This window comes from Crocodylus porosus, unplaced genomic scaffold (assembly GCF_001723895.1).
Source record: "Crocodylus porosus isolate Cpor-Errol unplaced genomic scaffold, CroPor_comp1, whole genome shotgun sequence".
NCBI classification, from domain to species: Eukaryota; Metazoa; Chordata; order Crocodylia; family Crocodylidae; genus Crocodylus; species Crocodylus porosus.
This window is the reverse complement of record NW_017728928.1, coordinates 12,429,540-12,457,525: the sequence shown is the minus strand read 5'-3', so window position 1 is coordinate 12,457,525 and position 27,986 is coordinate 12,429,540. Positions and strand designations below refer to the sequence as shown.

At 50.8% G+C, this 27,986-nt stretch overlaps 1 protein-coding gene across 3 annotated transcripts in view; it reads right to left on the bottom strand.

Annotated features, from left to right (window-relative positions):
- ITGB4 (integrin subunit beta 4) overlaps positions 1-27,771 on the bottom strand; it is a 49,706-nt gene extending 21,935 nt beyond the window's left edge. For 2 of the 3 annotated variants that reach the window (XM_019542579.1, XM_019542581.1), the window contains exons 1-18: positions 27,455-27,771; positions 14,600-14,694; positions 14,076-14,158; positions 13,312-13,413; positions 12,526-12,730; positions 11,635-11,731; positions 10,830-11,001; positions 9,757-10,020; positions 8,100-8,189; positions 7,786-7,908; positions 7,046-7,213; positions 6,320-6,396; positions 5,884-6,095; positions 4,663-4,766; positions 4,139-4,237; positions 2,782-2,908; positions 2,460-2,582; positions 824-930 (exon numbers count right to left, since the gene is read on the bottom strand). In XM_019542579.1, the coding sequence (XP_019398124.1) occupies positions 824-930; positions 2,460-2,582; positions 2,782-2,908; positions 4,139-4,237; positions 4,663-4,766; positions 5,884-6,095; positions 6,320-6,396; positions 7,046-7,213; positions 7,786-7,908; positions 8,100-8,189; positions 9,757-10,020; positions 10,830-11,001; positions 11,635-11,731; positions 12,526-12,730; positions 13,312-13,413; positions 14,076-14,158; positions 14,600-14,694; positions 27,455-27,459 (2,253 nt within the window). In that variant the 5' untranslated portion in view covers positions 27,460-27,771. The remainder of the gene's footprint in view (positions 1-823; positions 931-2,459; positions 2,583-2,781; positions 2,909-4,138; positions 4,238-4,662; positions 4,767-5,883; positions 6,096-6,319; positions 6,397-7,045; positions 7,214-7,785; positions 7,909-8,099; positions 8,190-9,756; positions 10,021-10,829; positions 11,002-11,634; positions 11,732-12,525; positions 12,731-13,311; positions 13,414-14,075; positions 14,159-14,599; positions 14,695-27,454) is intronic. The other variant, XM_019542580.1, reaches the window with a different exon arrangement.
- Between the last annotated feature and the right edge of the window lie 215 nt (positions 27,772-27,986).

Below are 27,986 nucleotides of genomic sequence, written 5' to 3'. Positions count from 1 at the left end.
CTGACAGAACAGGCAACACCTTTCAACATGCGGTGCATTTGGGGAGTGCTTGGGGGCGTTGTGTCTGCAGGTAAATACAAAAGAGCTTCCCTGGTCCTTGCTGTGTTAACTACCATACACACAGCAGTGTCTGCATTGCAACGGTTTTCTTGCAAAACATTTCACATTTCCTAGCAAGCTCACAAAACTAGGCAGGCACTTATCTTAAAAAAAAAAATCAGCACTAAACAGTGGATTTAAAGTGTATGCAGATGTAGCCAAAATTCACTGGCTTTTCCTCACTCACCTCCTAACAAATCTCTCCACATGCCAAAAACAGCCATTTTAAAGTATACCAGTGGCCAAACCGTGCGATTGCCTGGTTTCTTTGTGTTTGTGTGGCCAGGAAACCCCCCATACTAACCATGCCAGGGAAACACATATTAACCTGGATATCTGCCAGTTACCACACAGTGGTCGTTTTACACAGACCAGCGGGGCTGTATGTAATAAAAGCAGGACCCATATAATCTAGTTGTTCTATAGGTGAATTGGCACATCCTGACCCCAATTTGGCTCCTACTGAAGTTACTGGCAAAATTCCCACCAATTCCAGTGGGAACTGTTTTTTCCCTTCCTAAACTACTTCCTGCTTGGACCCTTCTGGCAGCCAGGCTGCATCAGAGAAAGGCACAGTGGGGCCCTCTGTCAGGCATGTCCCCACAGTCCTTCCTAGCCATGAGGTCTGAACGTCAGCTCATGAACTAGGATTTAGTGTCTCCAGCAATGCAGTGCCTGCCACCCACCCCTCAGGGCCTGAATGCAGCGTGAGTAAGGACCTTACCTTGCAGCAAGCACAGAACTTCCAGCAGAGTAGCAGCAGCAGCCCCAGAAGCAGGATCAGGAAGATGAGCAAGGGGATGAGCCATAGGAAGCTTCCTGGTGGGCACTCTGTGACCAACAGACACATCGGCAGTTATTAGGGGCAGCGGGACCCAACCAGTGCCTGGGGATGGGGAGGAGAAAGAGGCAAGAGAAAGCAGGTGGGAGAGGGGCAGAACCATAGCTCTGCTTGGGAGTGGAGGTGGAGGAAGGGAAGAGGGTACAACCAGGCTTTCCTGGGGCTGCTCTCAGCGTTTGCTGGTGGAGGCTCCCACAAGGCTCTGGCAGAGAGAGCCTCCCAGATTCTCAGTCACTTCAGTGCATCCCCTAATTTGGTGGCCACCACGGACTCAATATGTTTCCATCTGAGGGGCCTATCTGGAATGACTAGAGAAAGGGGGAGGTATCAGTCCTGTTCTTAGTGGAGAAGCATCCACCTCCACAAAAGCATCCCCACCTGGGGCACTAATTAGCCCTCAGCAGAGCACCCACGAGTGACTGGCATGCACAATGAATCCTCACCCCCCAACAATGAATCCTCACCCCCCCAACAATGCTCTGAGGGGGTGGGGATTCAATTTCTGGTCCCATGGTTCCTTCTTGGCTTGCCTGGGCTTTCCCACAGGAATGAGGGCAGACAAACAAGGGCAGCATTCCCCCAACTTTGGATACCTGGAGCACAATTTTTTCCTAGATCAAAATTTACAGCACACTTCATGCTTAAACCAAAAAGGTGCATATATGACACAGTGGTGCCCAATGTTTTGGCCCCAGAGGAGCAGTGATGGGTTGGGTCCATGGATCCGATCTGTTCATGGGGCTGGCGCAGCCTGGGGCCCGATCTTGCCATGTGTGGGTTGGAAATTTGACAGTGAGGAGGCAGTGGCACTGTTAATTGCCACTGCTCCCACCGCCAAATTTTTGGACCCATGAGGAACCTTACGGGTCAGATGACCTAGCTCTGGGTGTGTCTACACATGCTACTAAGGTGACTGGATAAACTCCGGTGCAACTGCGCCACAGCCTATTGCTCCTGGGTGCACTATTTGCATGTGTACATGGGACTGTAGCATGCTGAGCCAAGGCAGAGCAGCCCTGCCTGGCAGGGGACCTTGGAGATCAGCCTGCCAGCCCAGGTCTGCTTTGACCTGACTCAATGTGCTGCAGAGCAGAGGGGCTGGCTGGGGCACAAGGGTCAATCCAGCAGGCAGCCCCCGTACTGAAGTACCCGCGTGCCCCAGCCAGCCCCAGTGTCTACATGTGCGTAGCAGTGCACTAAATAATGCCACTGTAGGATAGTACTCGTGTTGGGCAGTACTATCCTACACCAGCATTTATTAGTTTACTGCAGCCTAATAGCACTGCATGTATAGATGCTGATGTTTCACTGTGAAGCTAATTAGGCAACTCCACAGTAAAAGTCTCATGTAGATACACCCTCTGCGAGCCAGATATGATCCTGATAAAGTATAATTTTTCATGGCATGCTTCTGCCACTCAAAGCACAACCTGTGGGAATCAGAGTGCTGGGGTCTATATGCTTCTTCAGAGAGGTGGGCAGGAGATGGCCCCTCACTCTTATTTCACTCCTTGCTCACCTTTCTTCTTCTGCACAAGGATGGTGTTGTTGTGTGGCATGCTGGGATCTCCTTTCAGGGTGTAACGGTATGTGCAATCGTCCTCCTCATCCTGGAACGTACAGTACTCATTCACCTCCTCCTCTGGAGAGAGAAGCAAGATTGTTACTATATATGAGGTAGTGCCCAGAGGCCTCCCCCAGGGTCTGAGCCCTATTGTGCCCCTTTTCCACACCCTCTCCCACAACACACACACTCCGTGGCCTGAAGGAACCACATTAGACTCAGACACACCCTCCCACCTACACACATCTTTGAAGCACAAAGTCTGAGCTCCTGGTACCTTTCAGTTCATCCACCATCTGGATCTTGGAAGGGCATTTAGTGCATTCATTCCCCTTCTTCTTACCAGTCCCCCAGGCCTGGCACTGGACACAGGTTCGAGTATCTTCACACACCCCCAGCATAAACTGTTCCCCAGAGACACAAAATGTCAAACAGTGAGAAGCATGGGTGAGAGAGAGGGAAAAGCAACCAAATCCCAGTGGTGAGGGCTGGAGACACTGCACACGCCAGAGCAGGGAGAGGGGATGTCAGACAGTGAGAAAGGAGGGGATGGAGTGGGGAAATAACATGCAAAGAGCAAGTCTGCACAATCAGGCAGGAAGGTGCGTGGGAACAAATCATGGTTTAGTTCTACATCCTTTATTAATCTGCCGGGGGGCACAAACACACACTGAAATCCCAAACAACCTGGGGTGTTTTTCCATTGAGATGCAGGGGGTGGGGGAGATATGGCGTGGAACGTGGAATCTGGATCCCCGTCTGGCTTACAGCGGCTGGCTCTCATACCTGGAGCATGCACAACCCAACTCCCTGCTCCAAATATTCTGAGGGAAATAAGGAGACTGTGCATCTCCACAGAGACAGGACTGAGTCCAAATTTATAAAGCGTTCATACCGGGGCTTTGGATCAGGTCCACTACTACGAAACAATTTCCATTTATCTTCCCCACTGGGACAGCAGCTCTTCCCTACAGACCCCAAAGCTGTCTCAAACCTGACAAGCCTGCTTTACTTGTGGCAGGTTAGGGTGTTATATCTTGTGTCAAGGTTGACAGTAGTCTTATGAAGAGTTTAGATTATGGATTGTATAGGATGGTTTGGATAGAGATGATTGTCTCAGGCAGGGGGTTGGACTAGATGATCTTCGGAGGTCCCTTCCAAACCAACTTCTCAATGATTTTTCTATGTGTTCTTTCATTTACAGATGGTGAAGCTGAGGTATGGAGCCAATAAATGACTCTTCCCAAACTCTCAGAGTTGGAAACAGGAGCTACCTGGCGCTCACCCACCCTCTGAAATTCAGATATAAGATTTAATGTTTGGCTGTATTTTAGTACTTGTGATCCAAACAGACGGCTGAGGAGCCCTCCGCAGTCTTTCCAAAGCCCAAAGGCCTGGCTGTGCTAGTTCTGTGGCACCCATAATGGAAGATACTCTGACTAGGAGAGAGCAGAACCATCCCAGTCCCCAGAAGATCATCAGGGATACATCTTTGGCACTATTTTTCTTCCCCCAGTTCTCCCCCAAGCCAGATGTTCTGCCAGGAACTCAGGAGCCAGCCACAATCAAAGAGGTGATGCATCAGGCCTATCAATCACTGACTTGACCATTGACCACGAAGCTGGGAGACTTACCATGGAGTAATTTATTCCGCAGGTGGGGTCCATGTAGGGAGAGGAGCTGTCACAAATGCACCTGCCACATTCACACCTCCCACGGCCATTGCAGATTCCCTACGGGAAAAAACGGGCCACGAGTCAGCCTCTAACACAAGCAATATGCTGTTACCCATTGCTAGTAGCAACAGGGTGCTCCTAAAACAGCACACCTGCTCCTTAGCAGCCCTTCTCCCTCTCACCCACCTACAATGCTTGGACCCATGGAAACCCCTGGAATGAAAATGACAAGGTCCAACAAGTCTTTACACATCAAGACATGGACAGATCATCAGCTGAGGCCAGGAAGAAACTCTCCTTTCCATGGTACATCATCAGGCTAAAAAGAGCACTGGGCCATCCACGGCCTGGCTTGCTCACTCCAACCTACTGACTTCAAAGCTCACTCCAATCCAGATCTCCCTCTGGCTAGTTGGCCTTTTCTTTGTCTCAGTGTAGAACAACTTCAAACCCAATGCTGCCCTTGCAGGAGAACAACCTACCCCATTGCTGTCGATGCAGGTCTCATTGCTTGTGGGACATTCACAGCCAGGGCCTCCCCAGCCACTTGCACATGCACACTGGCCCATGTAGCAGCGACCCCGATCTGTGCAGAGAGGGAGGATGTTAATGGGTGAACTCTGACCCCATGGGCATCCCTGGCCCCTGAGGATACTCTAGCTTCTCCAATCCCATCCCTGCTGCTCCCCAGAGGACTTCTGCACCTATCACCAGCCAGATGGCCAATACCTGGGTTTTGTCCTCACACTTTCCCCTTGGAAAGCTCCTCCCCTGTTCTCTCTGGGGGAGATGAAGAGGGATAGTCACCAGCAAGGCATAAAGAAGCGACAGGTTCCACTACCTAGAGATCAGGGACACGATCTAATAAAATTCACATCAGAAGGACTCTTCCCATTGGCTTTAGCTAGGGCTGGGTCCCCCTCCTCAGACCTGAGCTGCACCTCTCTCATGCTATCACTCTGTGCCCAAAGCTATTCTATGACCAGCAAAGCACGCTCTCTCTTGTGCTCTGTATGTAAACGTGACCACTTCTCCCTCCAGTGGCTGGCTGATAGGAATAACAGAGCTATTACTACTAGCTAGTGGAACCCCCCCCCTCCTTTAGCTTGAGTGGCAGAGGCCTCTGTTTTCAGAGCCCAAAGTCCTGAATTCTCTCCTCATTGCTAGAGAGGTGTCTGTGAGCTGCATTCATGTTCAGTATGGGAAGAGCTGCTATGCCAAGTGTGTTGCAGCTAATGCTGTATGTAAGAAGAGGAGCACAGCAGTGGAGTAGGTGAGGCATCTTGTTACATGAATCCAGAAACTGCGAGTTCGAGCTTCACTTTGGATATATGCTAAAGGGCACCTGGACATTTGGGCTAGGGAGGTCAAAGAGGGCTGGACATGATGGTAGCCACATCGTTACCTTGTGTGCCACTGGCCACAGAGATCTGAACACACTGGCCTGAGGCTATACCTGACTTTGGCCTTTTGCAGGGAGGCTACCAGTTAACTCCAGATCTTGAGATATATATGGGTCAAGGATATCAGAAGAGTAAAGACACACCCTGAAAGAAAAAACTAGGTCCTGCCCCTGGTCTTCCCCACAGCTTGTGTGCCCCCTACTGCAATCCCAGCAGCACTTGAAGCAGAGGAGCATAGGACTGGCAAGCTGCTCAGGTTTCTGGGCTGGGCTGGGGTCTGCCTCCCTGCCCACCACTCACCATTACAGAGGAAGCCAGATGTACGTGGACACTGGAAGTTGTCAAATTCACAGTAGTCACCCTCGTAGCGCAGGGTCAGGTCCTCCGAGTAGCACTGGCATTTTCCACAGAGGCATTCACCCCGCCCTGAGCAAGGCTTCTCATCCCCAGGGCGGATACAGGCCTGGTTGTCCTCAGAAAAGTCAGAGGAGCAGTCACATGAGTCCCCTCGCCTGGAAAATACAGACATGCTTCAGATACGTGCTTCAGAGGCTACAAGCATTGCTGGCCCCACAGGGACACAGACTCCTGACCTGGGAATACTTGTCGCACAGCACTGCACCAAGGTGAGCAAGGGCACACCAATGTCTTCGGACAACCAGGAATAACTGAACGTGCAGGGTGGGGTTCCCAGGATGGGGCATACTTCAGGAGCTGTGCTAGTCAGGATCCTTACCAGTTTGAGTAGCAGACACACCGTCCACAGACAAAGTCCCCATTAAATCCGCATTTGGACGATCTACTTTCCTTTTGCTGTGAACAAGAAGCAGAGGAGAAGTCACTAACCCTCTTCCAGAGACTGAGCTCAGCCTTGCGGTCACAGAGCATGGTCTAGGATCTGGATCTTCCATGTTTGCCCACGTGGGGCAAAGGCTCTGCTCAACTATTCTGTGAGCTATTGCTCAGGAGGAAGGGTAGCAGGGCTGGGGCATGGGCAAATCTCTAGCAGTTTCTCTGTGATGGGTCCTAGGCTCATGGCTTTGTGTTTGGGCCACAGCACATGTCTCTGTGGCCAGATTAGGACTGTGCTGGGAACAGCCAAACTCACTTTACTTGTGAAAGTCTTGCACCAGTCACACCCCAGCTCGAGCCCAGAACCATCCTCAGGTCCTTAACAACATAACAAAGCCATAGTCAGGGTCAATGCTGTGCTGCTCAGCCTATGAATACCTGGACATTCAGGGTGGCAGCAGCAGCACTTGGATCCTCCTGTTCTCCCTGCCCCCCTGGACTCTGCATCAGCTACTGGCAGTACAGGGCACATGACACAATTGATCTGTGCAGAATCCATCCAGTAGCAGGCAGCAGTGCACAGACACACTGGCCAGTTCAATACCTTCCCTGACTATCAGGGAAGACACAGGGATTTCCCTACGTTAAGGCATGCTGGTAGGTCCCCTACCAGCTCACAGGGGCAGACATCACAGATGACAGAGGCATCAATTTTCAGGCTGTCGCTCAGCGAGGAGGGTTTCACGTGGATTGTTCCCTGCTGGTCTTTCTCCTGGAGGTTGCAGACATGCTCCCCACCCACCTTCTCCAGGGCTTTCAAACGCAGATTGAACTTGCCCTGAAGGAAAGACACACGCATCTATTAGCGACCTGTACTCAAAGCTCCTTTCTGGATCCAGTTGGTACTTTTCCTGTAGGGGAAGGCTGGGGAAATGGCCAAGTAAAGGAAGGAAGGACCTTTCTACCATGTCTCCTTTCCAGGTCAATGAGATCTGGCTCCACACAGATGGACTTCAAGGTATTTTCCTCCACCTTTATCTGTATTATAATAGTGTCTGGAGCAAGATCCCATACACAAAACAGAAAGAAGGAACTTGAAATCTAAGAAAGCCTATTCCCTGCTCCCACAACACAAAGAGATCATGCATGTTCACAAACTACTGTTAACCTACACGGGCTGAGAAGGTGAGACCAGAGGGCAGAGAGTGGGAAGAGAAATTCATTTCCCTCCCCTGCTATAGCTTCTTGTGGGACCAGGGACAAATTCCTCAATCTCTCTCTACCTCCGCTCCGCACCTATAAAATGGTAGAAATGGCTTTGCCTCACTGCAAAGGCATTTGAAGATAAGTACCTCCATGTGCGATGTGCTCAGGGACCCCATGATACCCCAAGAAGCTACATGGACTTACCACTTCCCCACGGGAGACAAAGAAGGAGCCCGACTCAGTCTTTTCATACTTCAAGGAAGTAATGTTGGTCTTGATGGATTTGGGGACAAAGTCCATGCGGATGTCCATCTTGGAACGGATACGCTGGTGGGAGGGTGGAGAGAGGGTATCAGTGCTGGCACTGGCACTGGCACGTAGCTTCCCTGCACTATTCCTCCCCTCAGTCTGCCTGGAGGTGCTGTAGTGTACATACACTGTTCTGCTCCTTCTTCCCTGCCCGCAGTAATCCAGTGGCTTGACTTTGAGCCAGGCTGAGAGCCCACAGGTGCCCTTACCTCAAAAGCTGTGCGAATCAGCTCCACGATATTGGAGGAGTCTTCCTGCAGCACTCCGATTTCTGAGAGGGGGAAATACCGGTGCAGTTTCTGCAAACAACCAGAGGGATAGGGTCAGCCCCAAAACCCTGCTGTCATGCTGTGCTTCCCATGACAGGCAGGAAAAGGTTCATTTTCATCAGCTGCCACCAAAGGTAACAGGCTCCAAATTTCTGCTGCAGAGGATGCTGTTACCAGATATGCTGCTCAGCAGACTTGCCAGGTGGCATTTCCCTGCAACCTGTCCCAATGGCTCCATCTTGCTTATGGAATTAGATTTACTGAATAAATGCCAGTGGCAGTGGGAGGAGTGGGCATGAGCCAGACCTCTGCACTGGGCAGGTGGCCCCAGGTGGGGCTAAAGGGTGGTTTCTCTCAGGTTTTTTCCTGCTTCAGATACATTCATCAGCATGTCACCCTCCAGGGACAGGCCCACTACCACAGGCTGGAAGAGGGGACAAGCTTCAATGAGTGTTTTAGAGGGGGAGGTGAGCTGAGGCAGCCTAATATCTAGAAGGCCCCTTCTTCACACCCCCTCCCTCCCTGCACTGTATGTTGAGGCTTCTCATCGGTGTAGTCCATGAGAACCTCCCCTACATGAACGAATTTGTCCTCACAGCATCCCCAGAGGCAGGAACAGGTTATCCTCCCCATTTTAGTGAAACTGAGGCACAGAGCTGTTGTTTCACCCAAAGGCACAAGCGGGAGACTTGTGCCAGAGATGGGAACAGAACCCAGAGTTCCTCTGCACCCCTTGCCAGCACCCTCTCAACGCCCCAGCCTGCACCTCCTATGTACAACTGGCACATTGGGTACATTTATTTAGCAAACTGGAGTTACAGCTGGGGCTGCTCCAAAAGCCTGGATAACCATCACTCCTGAATTATGGGAAAGCACTGGTCCCAGTTCAAACTTTATAGCCGCCCCCTCCATCTATAATAGGCTGCTCTAGAACCCAGGATCTGTGCAGCTCTGACCCAACACCTGTCTCTCTCCCTCAGCTTCATACAGAGATCAAATACACTCAGCGATCTCCCTGGGATGCATTTAGCCACTGGATGTCCCCACTGCTTCACAAGAGACATACTCACAAGCCCTGCCCATGGCAGCATCAAACTCTACAGTTCTGAGCCCTGGTTTTTTTTAATCTCACTTCAAGGCCTCACATCCCCCAACTGATCGTGATCAGTCCAACACATTCCTTTTCACCCATGAAAAAACAGAGTGCAGCAGTTTAATCCTGAAGTTAGGAGAGCAAGAGACCATTTCCCCCATGCTCCCTGCTCAGGACGCCGAGCAGCAGCTTAAATGTGTTTCACGCCTGGACCTATTAACTTTAATCTGAAATTTGCTCCTCAAGCAGTGACCTGTAGGTTAAAGGTGCCGTTTCACACAGGCTGTCTGCTCCAGCCCAGCAGAGACCTGATGAAGCAAATGGAAGGAGGCCAGATTAGGTAGTGCCCTTGGATAATGACTGGTGTCCCCTTTCCTAAATTGTAGCCAAACTGCAGGCCAACCAGTGGGTCCCTTCACTAAGTTTAACCCTTATCGTTAACTGCATCCATAGCGTTTCCTCCAGACCATATTCCCCGACCCTCTGCCTCAGGCCCCTCCTTACCTCATAGTAGCTGTAGGAGTGGTTGGTGACAGCAAAGATGGGGATGATGTTGTGCTGGCCCAGCAGGCGCACGAGGGTGGGCACAGAGGGATAGTCCTGCTTGGTGTCGTAGGTGTAGGTGCCGTCCTGGGTCAGGTGGCACTGCTCGTCGTTACGCCGCAGGATCCCAGACAACACATTGGTGCCGTCGGCTTCGTAGTGGAAGGCGGACTCAGTGGAGAAGACCAGCAGGTGAGTGCTGTCCTTCCTCCAGCCAATGCTCTCCTAGGGCCATAGGGGTGGGAAGGGAGGGATGTTCATATTTACTTAACCGCCAGAAACAGCGCACAGAGGCAGTCCTAAATGGAAGGCCTGGAGTCAGCTGATGGGACTCTTTGGATGAATTTCTCAAAGGATCTCGAGAGAGCGAAGCACCTGACTCCCCACAGAGGGTCGATGGGATTGAGGTACGTGGGATTTTTAATCCCCGCCTTCACCATTACCCCTCCTCCCCATGCCACAAACACTGCTGCAAGGATAAGCCGCTTAAAACAGCACACATGAAAGGGTTAATGCCCTTTGTCAGCTCCCATGGTGGTGCTGTCCCTCAGCAGTCCCCTCCCACTAACTCTAGGGTGTTTCAGCACCATCCAGCCATATCAGACTTGGACCTGTTGGAAGACCCAGCTCCCCAGCTGGTGGGAACAACTGCAGCCAGGACCTGCAGGCACCTGGGGAATGGATCCACACAGCCACAGGAGCAAGGGGAGAGGAGACAGCACAGGAGACAAGGACACACAAGGGAAGCACAGTGTGCCCAGGGCCTGGCTCCTGGGCCTGCCATTCTACCACCAGGCTAGGGTTGCCCACTCAAAAAGCCTTACTACCGGGAGAACCAGAAAGGGAAGATGAGCTGCCAGACAGCGACAGCAGTGAGAGGAGTGGGATGGACAGTCCAGGAAAGTAGTAGCTCCTGCCACACGGGGCTGAGGTCTGGGTTGCGGGTGAGCTGCACTGCTAGGTGCCCAGACCACTTCTCTCCCCTACTCCAATGCACAGAGCATCCAGAGAAGCCAAACCCTTCTGGGCCCCACCTTGCAAACAGCCGTCTGGAGGATGGCATCAAAGCCACCCTCTGGGGCATCCAGGTTGCCGGAGATGCGCTCCTTCATCAGCTTCTGGCTGAAGTGGTCAATGTTGCTGGTCAGGCGGATGACGTTCTTGAAGGAGAAGGGAGGGTCAGCATCATTCCAGGGCTCTCGCAGCCTGGTGGGGGAAAGGGAGCAAAGGGCTTTCAAATGGGGCTGGGGAAGTCATGGACAGATCATCATGACAGCATCATGTGTACAGTGGATGAAATTGTTCCTGCCTCGCAAACCTCAGCAGGACTTTGGCAGAAATTAGAGGGGAACTCAAAAGATGTAAGGCTTATGAAGAGATGTGAAGCAGGGGGCACAGATGACTCAGAGTGAACGAGCCCCCTTCCAAGAGCTGGGTAGCATGAATGAAGGCTTAAAGCTAAGGAGTCAAAAAGTAACAGGTGGAGGAATGACAGGAGAGGACTGGGACAAGCTTAGGAAGTGAGAGCTGAGATGTAGGTGGGGATGGGATTAGGAGGGGCTCTGACAGAGAGGATGGGCACTGAATTACGTGCATCAAGATGTGGGAAGCCAAGGCTGGGATCCAAGGAGCAGGGCCAGCGTGGTTGTGTGGCACTGCCAGCCATGTGTGGGAGAAGGCAGGAAGGCAGGACAGCAGAGGTTTGCAGTAATCACAGCAGGAGAGGGTGAAAGCCTGGTCAGGGTGTGATTTAGTCCTGGAGACAGTAAGAAATAAGGTGAGTGTTTCCTGTCCCCTCTCATCTAAGCCTGTCTGTTGGGACCCAATGGCTTCACTTACTTCTCAGGTCTCATGTCTGTTTGCGGAACTGAGACTTTGTCCACGAACTTGCCAAACCCGATGGTGTAATTGGAGGTCAGTTTTCGCAGGACCCCCGCTGAGAAGAGGAGAGAGGAGTGAGCTGGGAGATAGCCCTGGGGCGGCTGTTGTTAGGGACGGCTCCCTTTTCTGGTCACCTTCTCCCTACACTTTTCTGATTGCCACATCTCAGGCAGGACTCCTGGCTAGCACAAGGGCTGTCCATAACTCCCTGCTGTTTCTCATTTTACTTCAGATGTCAAGAACTTTGGGGTAGAAATGGACTCTTTGTTCTTTATCCACAGAGAACCTACCACAGTGGGGTCCTAGTCAGGGCCTGGGGCTTCTGGGTGCTATAGAAACATAGAAAATGTGGGCTGGAAGGGAACTCAGGAGGTCACATCTAGTCCAAACCCCTGCTCAAAGCAGGACCATCCCTAATTAGATCACCCCAGCCAAGGCTTTGTCTTAAAAACCTCCAAGGATGGAGACTCCACAACCTCTCTGGGTAACCTGTTCCAGTGTTTCACCACCCTCCTAGTGAGAAAGTTTTTCCTAATATCTAACCTAAACTTCCCTTGCTGCAACTTGAAACAATTGCTCTATCATCTGCCACCACTATGGTCACTGAAATAACTAATAACTCTTATCATCATGGGATTAGCCTCAGCTCTAACTCACTGGTCCCCAATCCTGGATTAGCAGGTGACAGCAAGGGCCAGGAGGACGACCCCAAGCTGGGAGAAAGGGGCTAGGCCTGAGCAAACCAGGAGTGTGGCTCTGTGCTGGCCATAGCACTTGCCACCCCTGATGGGACACCCTCAGCCCACAACTGGTGCAAGCTGTCAATAGTGGGGGAGGCCCAGGCCTCACCTAGCTGCTGGCCCATTTTCTTGAGGTTATCCAAGTCGTCAGACATGGAGTAGGAGAAGTCCATGAGGATGTAGAGATCCACAGGGCTCTCGAGGGGCTGGAAGACATCCATGTCAAAGTTGGCCTCCTCCCCAGCTCTCAGCCTCACGTACATCTGCTGCGGAGACACCTGGGTTTTCTTCAGAAAGGTGTTGATGCTGACGTTCTACCAGGGGAGAGACCAGCAATGTGTTATGAGAGTTGCAGAGGAAATTGGAGCTGAGATACACCCAGATGCCTACCACACATGGGATGAACTTCTTTTGCCCTTGACCTGCGTGCTCAGGGCCAGGACTGTTGGAAGCATATGGCAAGACTGATCCTGGCAGGAAGGCTGGGCTTTGCACCACAGTTGGGTGAACCACCCTCCTCCCCCAGTTCTCTCTTGCATTAACAGGGACAGATTTCCCATTAGCTACATGGCTCCCTATAGCCAGTGAGTTGATGCTTATTCACCCTGCTGGGTCCTCCTACCAGCTTGCAACTAGCCAAGGGAGAGCCGTGTGTTTGAGTGGGCCCTACATAAACAACAGCTCCTTGTACTGACACCCTCCCAACAGCATAGCGAAGAATCCTAACGAGACATTTAGAAATCTGGCAGAGGTGTGCAATTGTAACCAACCCACGACTAGTCAGAGACATGCTGGTGCCCTTTTCTTAATGAAATCAGGATAAAAGCCTGCTCAAGGAAGTGATGAGCCATAGCCTGGTGGATTATTGCTGAGGTTCAAACCATGCTACACTCACCTTCTGGGTTGTCATCTCGCTTTTCATGTACACGATACTGGCCTCACTGCAGCCGTACAGCACTAGGTTCTCTCTCAAGTCACATCGGCTGTCTTTGAAGTTCTGCGGTAAGAGAGGAGGGGAAAAGCACAAACACAAAAGCTCAGCAGAGACCTCCGTGGAGGGACACAATGCAATGCCTCAGGGGGCAGGTTCTCTTCTACACCGGGATTAGAGTGAGCAGGTGTGGGCAGGGACTCTGCACCAGAGAAGCCCCCTTTCTGTTATCACAGTCTGGGAGCTGGGACCAGACCCTCAGCAGCCTGTGCATCCTTCTCTGAGTCCTTCATAAACTGCCCCGCTAACAAATTCATTCTTCCCAGTTCCCATTTGTTTCATGTCCAGAAGCCGCAGACATGGAAGAAGCCTCATATATAGTGGCGTTCAAAGGGCTGGCCTGAATTTCCCCCTGAGAATAGGGGGCTGGGCTGGTACTGAACTGGGCCAAAGGGGAGAAGCAACAGGTTGAAGGACAAAGATAGGCTGAAGCCAAAATACTACCAAGCTTGGAGGGGTTCAGCTTGGAGCTGAATAGGCTCAAAATCAAGTCCGGCCCCTTATCGAGAGAGGTCTGTGTTGTGAAGTGGCCCCATCCTGGATTCTGCACGGGGTCCCTCACTGTTGGAAGGGGAAGACACCCGACTGAATGTGGAAACTGGAGCTGTCACAGGTTCTGGGACTGGGGAAACTAGGGCCCCCATGTCCTTGGGAAGGGGGATGCTCACCTCTTCTGTGCAGTAGGAGCAGTCCTTGTCCACTCGGATACATTCTGTGCAGCTCTTTGCCCTGGAGGCCACACAGTGGTTAACTAGGAGGCAAGAACAAAGTGTCAAGAGCACAGGAGTCCTGCCATCCCTTGGAGGCATGAGAAGGGACAAGTCACAATGAAGAGGCTCCCTGAAGTTGAGCTTTACTACACAAGAATGGGAGCTGGTTCAAGCCAAAAACAGCAGGTAGGGAAGACAGAGCTGTCCAGACCAGTGGAAGAGCTATGGTGAAGAAGGGAGAGTGCACACAAGGGGGATGTGGTAAAGAGTGGGGTTTTATGGATCACCACAGGAACCAAGGAGACAGGACTCCTGGCATGCCCCTCAGCTCAGTCCCCAACTCGGTGACTGGCAGAAGAGTCTGTACAAGGAGGCTAGTGGGCGACAACAGGGCAAACTGAGCATTCATGGGGCCAAGGAGGGGCAAGTACAGACTTCCAGGAGTTTCCTGAGAGGCAGAGGGTGCCAAGAGCTGAACTTACTTTTGTTCTTTTGGCACAGGCCCGTGGCACAGAGCAGGGACAGCAGGAGCAGCCTGGCCCATATCCTGTGGAGTGACACATCCATCCTCTTCCTCCTGAAATACAGCAGCTAGAAATATTACCACGATGTACAGTGGGGAGCAAAAACTGTGGGATTAGCTGCATGGCATCCAACCACTGAATGATCACAGCTGAGATGCTGGGGGGCCACAGAGGATGCCAGTGCCAGGCACAGGACTGGCAAACCCTACAGGGAGGAACGCTCCCCAGCCTGGTGGAGTGGAGTGCAAGGAAGACAAATTTTATATGGGAATTATGCCATGCAGGACTGGGGCAGGGCATGAGAACAAACAGTAGACTTTATTCCCCCAGTCTTATGTTCCCATCTTGAAGAAACACCTGATGGTCTGTGCAAATGTATTAGTCATCAGTGAACCCTGTGCAACATCTTCCTGTTGGCACCTGCCACTCAGCACAAGTTCAGCTCAGTCACCTTTCCCTGGCAGATGCTATCTCCATGCTAGGCTCCGCGTCTATGAGCCTGGAGGTCTCCTGGATATTCAGGAGCCGTTAGGCGTGGCGAGCAGTCTCTGTACAAAGGCTCAGCCCTGCACTTTGCATGGGCTGCAGGTCTAGCTGGAGGGGCACCTGTAGAGTTGCAGGCTGCAATCAAAGTGCAAAGGCTGGGCTGTGTCGGGGATGTTTGCACAATGCTTGTGTCTGAACATGACAGTGCTATTCAGGCTGTGCAGTCTCCACCCCTTTGCTAGCTGGCCCTTTCTCCCAGTGACTCTTGTTTCTCAGATGTGTGTTTTAAAGCACAGTAGGATCGGGATTCTTCACTGGGTCAGCTTTCCTACCCCTCTGCAAAGAGGAGGTTTGCAAAGTAGATTTCCTAGAAAGTAACCAGGGGGATGTAGAGCCCCAGCAAACAGCTGCACAGGGAAAGGAGGTGCTACAGCCTTTCTTCTCCGATGAGCTAGCTGTGTGCAACAACTGATGAGCTCCACCTGAGTGGAGAAACTTTGGAAACAAACAGCTGAGCAGGCATTCTTAGTGTGACAGCTGGCTGTGAATTAATTGGGCTGGGAAACAGCCCTATCCAAATACCTGGGTTCTTCTTTGCTCAGCGCTTGCTGACTCTTTTGCAGACACCCTGACCCACTCTCAGCACTGGTAAAACACACAAACAGCTCTCTGTCTTCCAGGCCAAACTAAGACTGGGAAACCCCTACCAGATGGGGCATGTCTACAGGTTGGCACACCCAAACCTCACTTGAATCCAGGTAATTTAGGCACCAATTAGCAGTGAAGACATGACAGCACAGTGTTCAGCCCAGGCATGAAAAGCCCACACTGGACTCACCCTCCTGGGTACTCTTTGCTACCGATATGGAGCTGTCTAGGTTAAAAGCTACCTGGACTGCACACTCCCCTACTGTAGGGCAGACAGCCATAGACTGCCTGCACCCTTCATCAGAGACCTATGGAGTAGCAGTTGGACAGGCCACTGCTAATCAGACGCAAACGCCAGGCCACGTGTGTGACTCATGGCCAGAACGAGAACCCCCTTTTCCTTGAGTCAGGTCTTGTGGACTAATGAGAGAGTTGAAGAAGGAAAAGAACAAGGAGATTTTCCAAAACTCGCCCCTGAAGCTAAACAAACCCCTCCCTTTGGCTATTTTCTATTGTACTGAGAGTTTCCAGGATGGCAGCAACCAACAATGAACATCAGCCGAGGCCTTGGAAAGCGCCACGATTCCAGGGAGTCCTGATTTTTGGCCTACAATGGTCTTTTGAAGAAGTCTGCATTCCTGAGAGCCAGCAAAAGCAATTCCTCTTCTCCTGACCTTCCCAAAGCTGCTAGAGAGAAGCTGCTCATAAAACGTGGAAGTGCTTGACCACTTTTCCCGCAATTGCAATAAAACCAATATAATATTCTGTGGTGCTACAACATGCTCCCGATGCAGGCGGCTCCTGGTAAACAAAGGAGACTGAACTGGAACTCAAGCTTATCAGAAGCTCATCTGCAAGCATGTCTTTGCCTCCCAACCCAAGGTCCTTCACTGGCAAAATAAGCCCACTGACAAAGTACGCCTGCTTACTCCTTCGTGGTGTACTAGAGAAGATCAGTTACGCAGAGTAGATGGCCTGGAGTAGCTCTGAATTTACGTCCCAGTGCTGCGTTCAGGCTCTTTGTCATGGAAGAAAGAGACTGAGACCAGGACTGGGTAGAGGGGAACATCCCCAAGCCACATAGCACCACTCCTGAGCCATCTATTCTGCCTGTATTTGCAGTGGCTTTCTATGGTGAACACCTCCTCTATATAAATCACCATGACAGCCTATACTAGGACCTGAGGGACAACCCGATTAAAAACTTCAAGACAAAAAATCTGGTCTAATATGTTTCTAATATACCGCTGGCTGGAGAATATAAGCACCACATGCATGATTTAATATCACAATGAGAACTACCTCCAGATAGTGGTTTCCATCCTCCCCCCCCGCCCATCCCTGCACCTTCTCTTTGTAGTTCATGCTCCCGGCCATGAGCAGGATGTTAAAAATGAACAAGACTATGAAACACATGAAAGCAGGAATTTTTAGGGAAGCCAGAAATGATGCCCACTGGATTGCTGCACACAGCGGAAAGCTTGCCGATTCCTAGTGGGATGACCCAGTGGGATGAACTGTGCTTTGAAAATTAGCTGGCCCCACTGATTAAAGCCCCCTGAAATGAGTGGAAGGCGTCCCATTGCCAACTGTGGATTTTGGATGTGGTACAAGCCCTGACCCCAGCAAAAAAGTTGTACATATTTAAGGTTTTTCCCCTATGCAAGTCAGTGGAAATTCTCACAGCGCATAACACCGGGCATGGCTAGAAGCATTTTCAAGACAAAGGCCTAAATAAGCCAACATTTATATGGCAAGAATCTCTCTGACCCTTGTCCTGTGTCTATTTATAGTGCTCTTGGCATTTGAGAACCTGGATAATACCTGACAAAATGGACTGGCATCTTTTATCTTGTTGCATTTCTGCTTTCTGACAGTGCTTAGTACACATACAGCATGCCAGTAAATGCACCACGGTGCAGGTAGTCCATGTAATAAGATATCACACCACGACATCTTTGTTGGGAGAGACCCATTCTCATTTCTGTTATGCTGTGAATTACAACGTATGGCCTTCAGCAACAGTTCACTATGAATTACGGACTTGGTGCCACCCACTTGTCACCAAACTCCCTCCTTTCTTTGACAGGTAGCGGAAGTTTATTTTTTAAGTGTTTAAAGTGCAGTTATTGCTGGCGAGGGGTGTGTCTGATTGCTTGGAGACAGACATCCTCTATTTATCCTTAGATCAGCTGTGACATCCTCCTTTAGCTCCCTGCCAGCATGTTTTACCTACTCCTCCAGAAATGCCCTTGCTCTAAGGCATCAGAGGACAGTTCAGTCTTCTCTTTTCAGGCTCTGGAGTCATCACCAGCCAAATTCAAATTCCTGCTGGGTGCAACATGGTCTCAGTGCAAGGGTTAATGGGGAGCCACCCACCTCATTCAACAAAAGCATTAACATAAAGAGCCATTTTCTACGATTTGATGGTAAGATCTGCCCAGGGCTACTGTGTGGGGCTGGATCTGAGGGGGAAGAAGATGATCTGCCCCATGCCCTGTTCAGCCCCGCTCTTGACAATGCAGTTCACAACTGAAGTCACTAATACAACAGTAACTTTGGCAGACAAGGGCGACAGAAACACTTAGAAAAACCAACATGTGAATCAAGACCACTTTATGCCCAGCAAGAGAAAGCACAGGAGTAAACCTCCCTGTGCTAGCACTACAGGCGCTCAGCAAAAACGGCTCCCTTGACTAGGCCAAGGAGCCAAGGTCTCTTGTGAAAAGCCTGCATGTGCAGTGGCTGCTGCATTGCACAGGCAGTACAGCGCCAAATTCATGGATACACACACATTTCTCTCAATTCCAGCGGGCAGAAGTTACTCAGATTGTTTCAGCAAAAAGACAGGAAAGAACCATTAAGGGAGAGTTTGAGTCACAGCACGTTATTCAATGCCTTGGAGACACAGGCTGCTGCAAAGGCTTTTTAAGCGGTTAGATAAAAGGCAGTTCAGCCCAGGCCAGGCCAATTTTAGCATCCCTGTTGCCATGTCATAGGCCAGGGAATCAGAGCAGCAACTTTCCGTAAGGCGCGATGTGCCCGCGTGTGTCCATCCAAAACAAAATGGAGCAATTGGTTACATTGATGCCAGGGGGCACCAGTGAGGGTCCCTGACTCAGGGGTAGCTTGACGAGTGGGTCAGAGTTAGGAGACTTCACCACTATGGAACAAGAAGTCTAGATGCCCCATCTCAAGCCCAGGCTCCTAGGTTAACCATTTATGGAGTGGCGAGCCTAGAACAGGGGTTGGCAACCCCCAGCACCTGTGCCAGAGCATGGCATGCAAGGCCATTTTACTTGGCATGCCACAGCCATCCTGGGACTTGGGCAGCTGCCACTGAGCACAGAGCCCAGGCTACCAGGAGGCTGCAAGCCCTGCTGCAAGCATCTGGGGCTCTGTGGCAGGCAGCAGCTGCCTGGAGCCTGGGCTGGCTATGGCAGGCAGCTGGGAAGCTACAAACAGAAGCACTGGGTTCTGGAGCCGCAGCCGGACTCTGTGCTGGTGGTGGGTGCAAGCGTGCTTCAGGGCGCATGGCTGGGAGGGGGCCTGGGGCAGCACAACCCTGGCACCTCCCCCATCACCCGCCTAGACGTACATGTGCACCCGCCACCAGCAACAAGGATCGAGCCTGTTGCGACTCCCCCACCATCTGCCTCTGGCATGCCGAGTTGAGGCATGGGTTGAGGTTTGGGTGTTTTTGGTACTCCAGCCAAAATCATTGCCAGCCCCTGGCATAGGAGGTCTGAGAGCTCCAACTCCAGCCGGGGTCCCCAGGATCCCAGCTACACAGAGACCCATGAGACAGCTTGCACTGCTCACAGGGTGGCTAGTCTACCTACTGCAGCACTGGGAGTGTAGACCCACAGATCTGAGGGTCTCGGAGCTTCCAGGCTCCCGGGTACAAGGCGCAAAGACCTAGGCTCCCCCCCAGTTTCAAGCCAGTCTACCTGGTTGGGCTGCCCCTGAGCTGTGAACCCTGGAAGCCATGATGAACCTCTGTAACATTAGGGCATTTGCAGATGTTGCTGCCTTCCTGCTCAGCCCCCGCCCCCCAGGATCATTGGTAACCTCCTAAACTTCTTGCCACAATGAAAGTTGACAATTTTTTTAACCTCGTATATCTTGTTCTTCCTCACAGGCATCAAACCCCTAAATCTTCAAGTGGATCCAAAGTGCAGAATAGAGGCATGCATTCCCCTAAACCAAATAATCCACTGTGCACCCCAAAAGCCCCAGTGCTTTCTCCCTCTCCTTCCATCCCATGACAAACAGCCATATAGCACAGACCACCACAACCAAGGGAAACGTCACAACCCTGCTTTAGAACTGAATCACTGATTTAACGGCATGGGAAAGCTGCTTACTTCTAGCTACCGCTGTGACAGGAATGGATATAGATGGATAGACAGAAAACCAGATCCCAACTAGCAGACAGCAGCCTCAGGCAGTATATGGGAGGAGATGCACAATCAGGAGTCCAAAGGTGAAATGCTGACCCCACTGAGGTCAGTATAAAATTCTCACTGCCAAGCTTGTACCTGACCTTACAGAGTCATGCCAAGCTCGTGCCTGAGCTTTCTCCCCATTTGTTTCCAGACAAAAAAAAAAATCAACGTTAAAGGCATTTTCCCCTGTCCATTTTGCTTGGCAGAGGGATCTTGACGGATCTGAACTGCCAGGGTCCCGGCAAAGAGGTTTGGCTCAAAAGAAACCCATGGATCAGGCAGAGACCTTGGGTGGAAGGCTGGTTTTGGGGAGCTGGGACCCTGCTACAACTCCCCCTTAGCCAGGAGCTTTGAGCAGAGCCCAGATGCAACATGGTCTCGGTGCAAGGGTTAATGGGGAGCCACCCATCTCATTCAACAAAAGCATTACCATAAGGAGCCATTTTCTTAGCCAGGTGCGGGGCTAAGTCAAGATCACGCAACCTGCCCTGCTCCTGGCACTAAAAAGAAGGTATTAGAACAGGGGTGGGCAAAATGCAGCCTGGGGGCTGGATGCGGCCTGCCAGGCCATTCTACCCAGCCCACGGGACCCCTATATATTAAGTTTCTAAATTTTTTATCTGCCCCGGGCTGCCTGTCATGCGGCCCTTGATGGCTTGCCGAAACTCAGTAAGCGGCCCTCCGCCCAAAATAATTGCCCATCCCTGTATTAGACAGTCTTGGCAAGAAGGCAAAGGTGCTGGGCAAGGGTCCTGCTGTAGTCAGCTTAGTGCAGCCAAGTGGCAGGCATTACTGGGCTCACCTTGGGCTGCTGCTGTCACAAGGGCCTCGGCTAAGAGAGATGGGATGTGCTCAGAAGAGGGGAAACCCCGCACGGCTCCTCTGCTGAACTAAGTGGCAGGGGCAGCTGCTGTTTGACCGCGATGGCACCTGAACTGAGCAAGGGAAGCACAGACCATCAGCCGTGCTGCATTTGTGTGCACGTGTGCTGGAGTCTGTAGCATGGTTTGGAGGGAGCTGAGCTCTTCCACAGGCGGGTTATGACCCACTGGGTACTGGAACGGGTGGGGCAGAGGGAAGGGACAGAACAGCCTTCTGTTGTGCTCCACTCCCACAAATAATGAAACGACTCACTGTGTTCAGGTTTCCCCTCGGGCCTTTGCTGTCTCCGCGGTGGCTGTTCTGTGCTGTCGGACAACAAGGGTTCCCATAGTCTCTCCTCCCAGTAACCTGCTCCTTCCTCCTCACCCCTGACTGCACAGGTCACAGGGGGGATCACAGGCTAAACCCGGAGGGGTCAGCGTGAAATCTCCCTCTCTGCAGCCTCCCCTTCAACATCTTACGCTTACCACCAGCAACATGACGGTGAAAACGATTCCCTTTCCCAACTCTCCACCTGCCTGGATCTCCAGCTCCAAGAAGGAGCAGGGGGCAACAGAGATGCAGGTAACTACGTACAGGAGGACAGGTTTGAGAGGCAAACTGCATGGGTCTGCTACCCTGATGCAGCAAGTAAGATGCTCGAAAAGCCCAGAGCCCTCTCTCGGAGCACCCAGCTCAGCCCAGGCCTGACTCCTGGTCTCACTTGCACTAGTGTCAAGCTAGGGAGACTCCACTGATCTCAGCAGTTACACCACATTTATACCAGCACAGAGAAGCTCAGTTTGCCCCCACCTCTCTAACAGCATCTAGCGCATCGTCGGTGCTCATATAACACCACACTTCTACCTCTCATGTTGGTATTTAATGTGATGGTTTCCTCTCCAGTGGTGTTGTGTGGAGCAGACCTCCTCACATACTTCTCTTGCCTTCCCACCAGAGCCAGTTTGAACTTTAATTTCTTGTAGCCTTTACTATATCATATTCTCCCCATAACCACCCTCCTCCTCAAAACTGATTAGACAGACACACAATGGATCATTTACCAGTAGCTCAATAGCCAGAGCAGAAAATTAGGAGGACCCCACCCCTCCCGCAAAAAAGGTCTGGCTGAATGGAAAAAGAATGTGTCAGCTTTTTCAGGTAAATGAGAAAAACACCAAATCTTTTCAACCAGAAGAAATGTCATTCAGCTCAAAAAGAAACACTTTATTTCCATTTTTTTTAAAGCTATTTAACCTTTTTATTTGTTCTTTCTCATGTTTTTTAATTTGGGTCAATTTTAAACCAAAAAAGGCCATTTAAAAAAAGGGTGAAGTTTCACTTTAAAAATGTTGGACCATGACAAAATGATTTGAGGGGGCGGGATTTCTTTCGATGATATTGTTTATTGGACCAACTGCCTAGATGGGCAAGTTAGACAAGCTTTCAAATGCAAGACATTCGTTTTCCAGTCCCAGTCTTGCACTGAAAGCTTGTCTAACTATCCCAACCATGCAGCTGGTCTCATAAGAGGTGTCGCCCAAAGAAATCCTTGCCTCACAATTTCTGGACCATCACAGCTACAACATCACTTTAACACTACCAAAATGAAACAACATTGTCCCCCATTTTCTTTTTTCAGCCAAAACTTCAACAAATTTGACTTGAATTTGCAAATCATTTTGCACCTGCCAAAATTCCATTTCTGGGACAAATTTATTGTTTGTTGAAAAACCCTTTACCCAACTCTATCTATACTACCCGGGTAAATGGGGCAGTTCTTGTCAGAGGTCTCCTCTTTGTAACCATGCATGCAAACTGAGTTATGACTGCACTGACTTACGCTTAGATCTATGCTGTAGGTGCACGAGGGAAAATATTATTATTACTTGAACTCCAATGGCACTCAGAAGCACCAGACGAAATCCAGCCACATTGTGGTGGGTGCTTTTCATGCACAGTGATAGCCAGTCTCTTCCTAAAGGGTTTAGACTCTAAGCAGACAAAAGACAGGAAAAGGGAAGTGGGGTTATCCCCATTTGACTACAGGGGAGCAGAAAGATTAAATTACTTGCTCAAGCTTGGACAGCTAGTCTGTGGCAAAGCCAGATCTTCCAACTCCAGCACATTACTACGAGACCATCCCTGCTCTGAACAGTTTGTATAAATGCAACCCTCAGCTCAAGTTATTGTCCCGGTGTCCAGCGAGTCTCCCCCCATTTCAGAGAGGTCACAACTACACTGCAGTGGCTGCTGACTGTGTGGTCATGCTTGAGATAGCTCTAACCTTGCTGGCTCAGGTATTGCTAGCAATGGATTTGCGAAAGAGCCAGGAGCTCAGCATGGGTGGCAAACCCACCAAGAAGCTGGTTAAACCCTTGGACAGTCAGCCCCCCGATGAGCTCAGAGCTGCTGCAGTGACATGGCTGGCTACCTCAGATATGTCTACATGACCCACAGCCACTGCAGTCTAGATGTACTCCTGAGTAAGGGCCTGATGAGCTGTCCCTTACAGGCAGCTGCCCAGTCTATTAGGAAGCTCTCTGGGCTGGCTGCTCCATGGCTCCTTCAGCAGCAGGACTTCAACCAGGTTGAGCTGTTCCACTCCCTCCTGTGCTGTCTCTGTTTTGGATGCAAATCCCTCCAAGGCCCATTGCCCTGCACAGCCCCGTAACACCTCCTGCCTCAGAAGCCCACAGTGAGAGACTGCATCATCAAAATCAGTTTGAGATCACAGCAGTACCATAGCAAGGTGACCGCCCCAGGCAGCAAAGCAAAGTGGCGTCAACAGGTGAGTCTTGAGTCAATATTTTGTTATAAATATTTTGAAAAAATTTGGCTGACGTGACTGATAAATGCCACATGCATGTGCACAGCCTCAGCATGCACACGGCCATCCCAGCAGCTTGGAAAGCACCGTTGGGCTGGTGAAACTGTTGTGGGGTGGTGGGGGAAGGCATAGGGGGAGGAAAGGGGCATGGGGGCACAGATGGAAGCCCACTGGTGAGGGGGAAGGCGGGCTGGGACTGGGGCAGACACTGCCCACCTGGGGCAGAACCATGAGCAGCTCATCTGGGCAGGGAGGTGGCTCCTGCTGCTGCATGCACCCCTGGAAAAACATGGGGGGGGGCATGTGCCCCACATCTGTGTGCAGGGTGAGGGTGGACTGCTGCTGCGGGCTTGCCCCAGGTGCAAAACTTCCTTGCTACAGCACGGGATCATAGGAAGGTCAGGCTGTAAGTGGCCTCATAACGTCCAGTCCCTGGCTCAGTACAGGATCATCCCTGATGGGAGTTAAAAACACCTGAACCCCACTGGTTCCTACCCTGAGCTTAGCGCACTAATCTATCCAGCCTGGTATCCCACTGGACTGCTGCTCCTTGGGGGATGGAGGTCACACTGATTTCTCAGATACAAGTGACAACAGGTAAAGCATGGGATGGATATCACTATTCCCACAGTGGTGAATGCACCTAGATCTGTACTGTGGGTTTCAGAAAACCCAAAGCTGGACCTGAGTAACTGAGGAGGTAAAGGAGAGGGTACAAAGAAAGCCTTGAAAATAGCCACCTCTTTGCATGGAAGACAGAGACTGTAGCTCCTATGGCTTTGGTGATGGAGAGCAGAGTTTGACCCCACTCCCTGCATGTCGCACAACACTTCCCAGCTACTTTAACATCTCCCTCCTGTAACTGTGTTGCTCATGAGAAATGAGTTGGCAGTAGGGATCTCTTGTCCTAGCCCAGGTGTGAGCATCAGGCTAACTGCACTCCATCTAGTCCTTATACTAGTTTAACTTCTTTACCATCTAAATCTCCAGAGTCTGGAATAGACTCCCCCCAGCAGTGGTGCAAGCACCTACTCTGGATAGCTTTAAGAAAAGCTTGGATGCTTGCTTATCTGGCTGGGGTGATCTGACCCTAGTTGACTTCCTGCCCCTGGGGCAGGGGGCTGGATCCGATGGTCTCGTGAGGTCCCTTCCAGCTCTAATGTCTATAAAATCTATGAACAGGTCAGAATGGCTTTAAACACCCCACAGCACTCTTGAAAGGATCTCAAGGCACCTGAGAGTGCATGGTATCCTGGTTGAGAGGCACTGCTTTACACACACACTCACCCTGTATTAAACACTTGAATGTGTTCTGAACATATCCAGGGGAGGTTCAGCACAGGCTCTTTAGTAATGCAATGAAAGCCCACATCTTTCTCTGTATGTCAGCGCACAGACACATCTCTGAGCAACAGGTCCAGTCAGAGATGCTAATTTAAACCACAGGAAAACATCCCTTCCGATGGCACCTCATCACAACTGCGATATCCTTAAAGTAGGGAAGGATTCATCCATGCAGAAATGAAACACGCTGCACTTGCATTTTGTTCAGTTTGTACAGCACTTAGCACAGCGGGATACTGGCACAAAATGTGGGCTTCCAGGCACTACCACAATGCTAACAATGAAGGTGACTAGTCTAAGTAGGAAAGATTCCCCCAGGAAGCTTGGTGGTCTGTTCCCATGCTGCTGAGGGGTGTCACAACTGCTCTTTGACTGGGATTGCAGCAGTGTCTGTTCAGGCTAAGGCCCTCCTTGCTTGGTAGGGCTGTGACAGAAGGGTCCACGTGACTGCAGACTCAGCAGCCCTACTCCGAGTCCCTCTTCCAAAGTCACTTGCAGAGGTGGCATACAGGGCAATGCCTAGCTGCATGCAGGGAGATAGACATCACAGCTCAAAAACTTTGCAAACACAAAGGAAACCCCATAAATCAGGGCCCAAGGTTCTCCATTAAAAAAAAGGATGAAATCACATGCATCTTCTAATTCTCCTACCCATCCCCCAGTGTGCGTGTGCACATGCAACACACACAACAGCACTGCAAACTCTCATCTTTAATAGCAAGCTAATGCCATTTTAGTCCCAGCAGCAAGAGTTTCTGACTGATAACAGGGCCCTGGTCACACTGTACCAGCTGTTGCCTGGCTCACTGGGAGTTTATAACCTAATGCAAGACATGGCGATAGATTTGTGATATGGAAGCTAGAATGGGGAACCACTGAAAGCCACCACGCAGCCACTAGGCAGGAACCCAGCGAGCTGGAGAGGACTCATTCTGCATGTGAAAGGCTCTGCAGCAAAATCCTGACACCTGAAGGTGGCTGATCCCCAACTCAGGCTGTTCCAGCTACTCCACAGGGAATGGCCTGTCCCATTGGGACAATCTCCATTAAAATAATTCTGCTTTCACGAGGACAATCTAATGCCCCTCTCTCCCCCAGCTGTCACCCACAGAGGTGCTTATTAACAATGAGCCCATTTTGTTGGGGTGAGTCTGCAGGAATGTACTGGGAATCTTGTCTGCACTGTAAGCAGATAGCTTCAGGTCTTTGATGGACACCCCACGCCGACTGCTCACCTCCAAATGCCAACACAGCACCTCCATCCTCTCAACCTATGCTGCACCCTGTATCTTCCTCCAACCAATGTGTGCTCTAAATTCCCATCCCAGAGATAGACTGATTTCTTTTCTCTAGATCTCACCCACTCTCCCACCTCCCCCACATTTATCCTATCTTTTGCTTTCCTGCCCCCTCCATTACTAGCACAAGAAAGCAGATCTCTATCTGCACTTCAGTGAAGACTAACACCCCACCCCCCACTCCTGCACCTGAACCTTGATTCACTTTTGGTCCATTTCTCAGCAGATCACTCCCACCGGCCTACTCTAACTGCCCTGCCAAACTTAGGCAGGGTTTGGATTTTGCTCCAAGTTTTGAAAAATGCCCTGGGTGTTTGTAACAGGTCGTTCCCATCCTGCCGCTCTGAACACTTTAGGCAGGCTGAAATTTCAGTTGCAAGTTCCCTATGCCAAGTCCAGGGCATGTTCACCTTTCCCCAGGTACAGAGAGACAACACAAAAAGCAAACCTTAGAAAGCTGAGACAGGTTTTCACCACTCAGACAGCTGGGATCTGCTCTCTGAAAGCTTCACTCCTGTTAGATCACTGCTGCTAGGTGTGAGCGCACATGAATGTGCCCATGTGTGCATTACAGATCCAACTCTGGACTTTTTTTTCCTTTTAGCAAAGTAACTTAAAAAAAAAAAAAGCTACCAATACAGTACAACTCTGCAAAACCAACCCGTCTGATCAACAACTGGGCCACTTCCAAACAGCACAAAGGAACAAGAAAATGCACCACACAGCCGGGAAAACAAAACAAAGAAGTATATACCCAACTAAGCCTACCCTAATCCCTTCCATGCCTACCTGTGCAAGAAGCCCGGTGCCTCACCTAACCACTCCCCTTTGTTAATCAGTAGTGAAAAAAATGCAAGCAAGCCGGACACGAGAACACAGATGAATTAATTCCACAAACCTCATTAGCGCTGGGTCTGCTTCAAAGCCGAAATCCTCTGCAACAATCCAAACAAGAGGCACCCACACGCCAAGCCAAGAAATTCTTCTGCGAGCAAAAAGGGAAGCTTCACTGCTTTGCTACCGCTAGCTGATTTCCAGCCTTCTCTTTGATTGCTTTTTGTGCTTCCCCCCTCTTCTTCGCCTAGATGCCAGGTTTAAATCCTCAGAGAAGCCGCACGGCTCACAGACCTGACCTACCTTTGCAGGAATTTCTGCTCCCTCTGGTCAAATATCAACTGCTCCCTTTTCCTTGCTGTCGTTTCTTCAACCCGTGCCTTTTTTCCCCCACCAGACGTGTGTGGGGAGGGGAGGTATGACCAGAAGAGCAGGTAAGAAATCTGTAGTGGGATCCCCTTCTCAGGTGAGGGCTGATTTTATTCTAGCTCAGGTGGAGGGAGGAGGAGTGTCCATGACTCAGCCTGTCTCACATTCCTTGAGTTATGCACACCTGTATGGGCAAGATCAGCCTGGTCAGCTAAGCCTTCACTCCC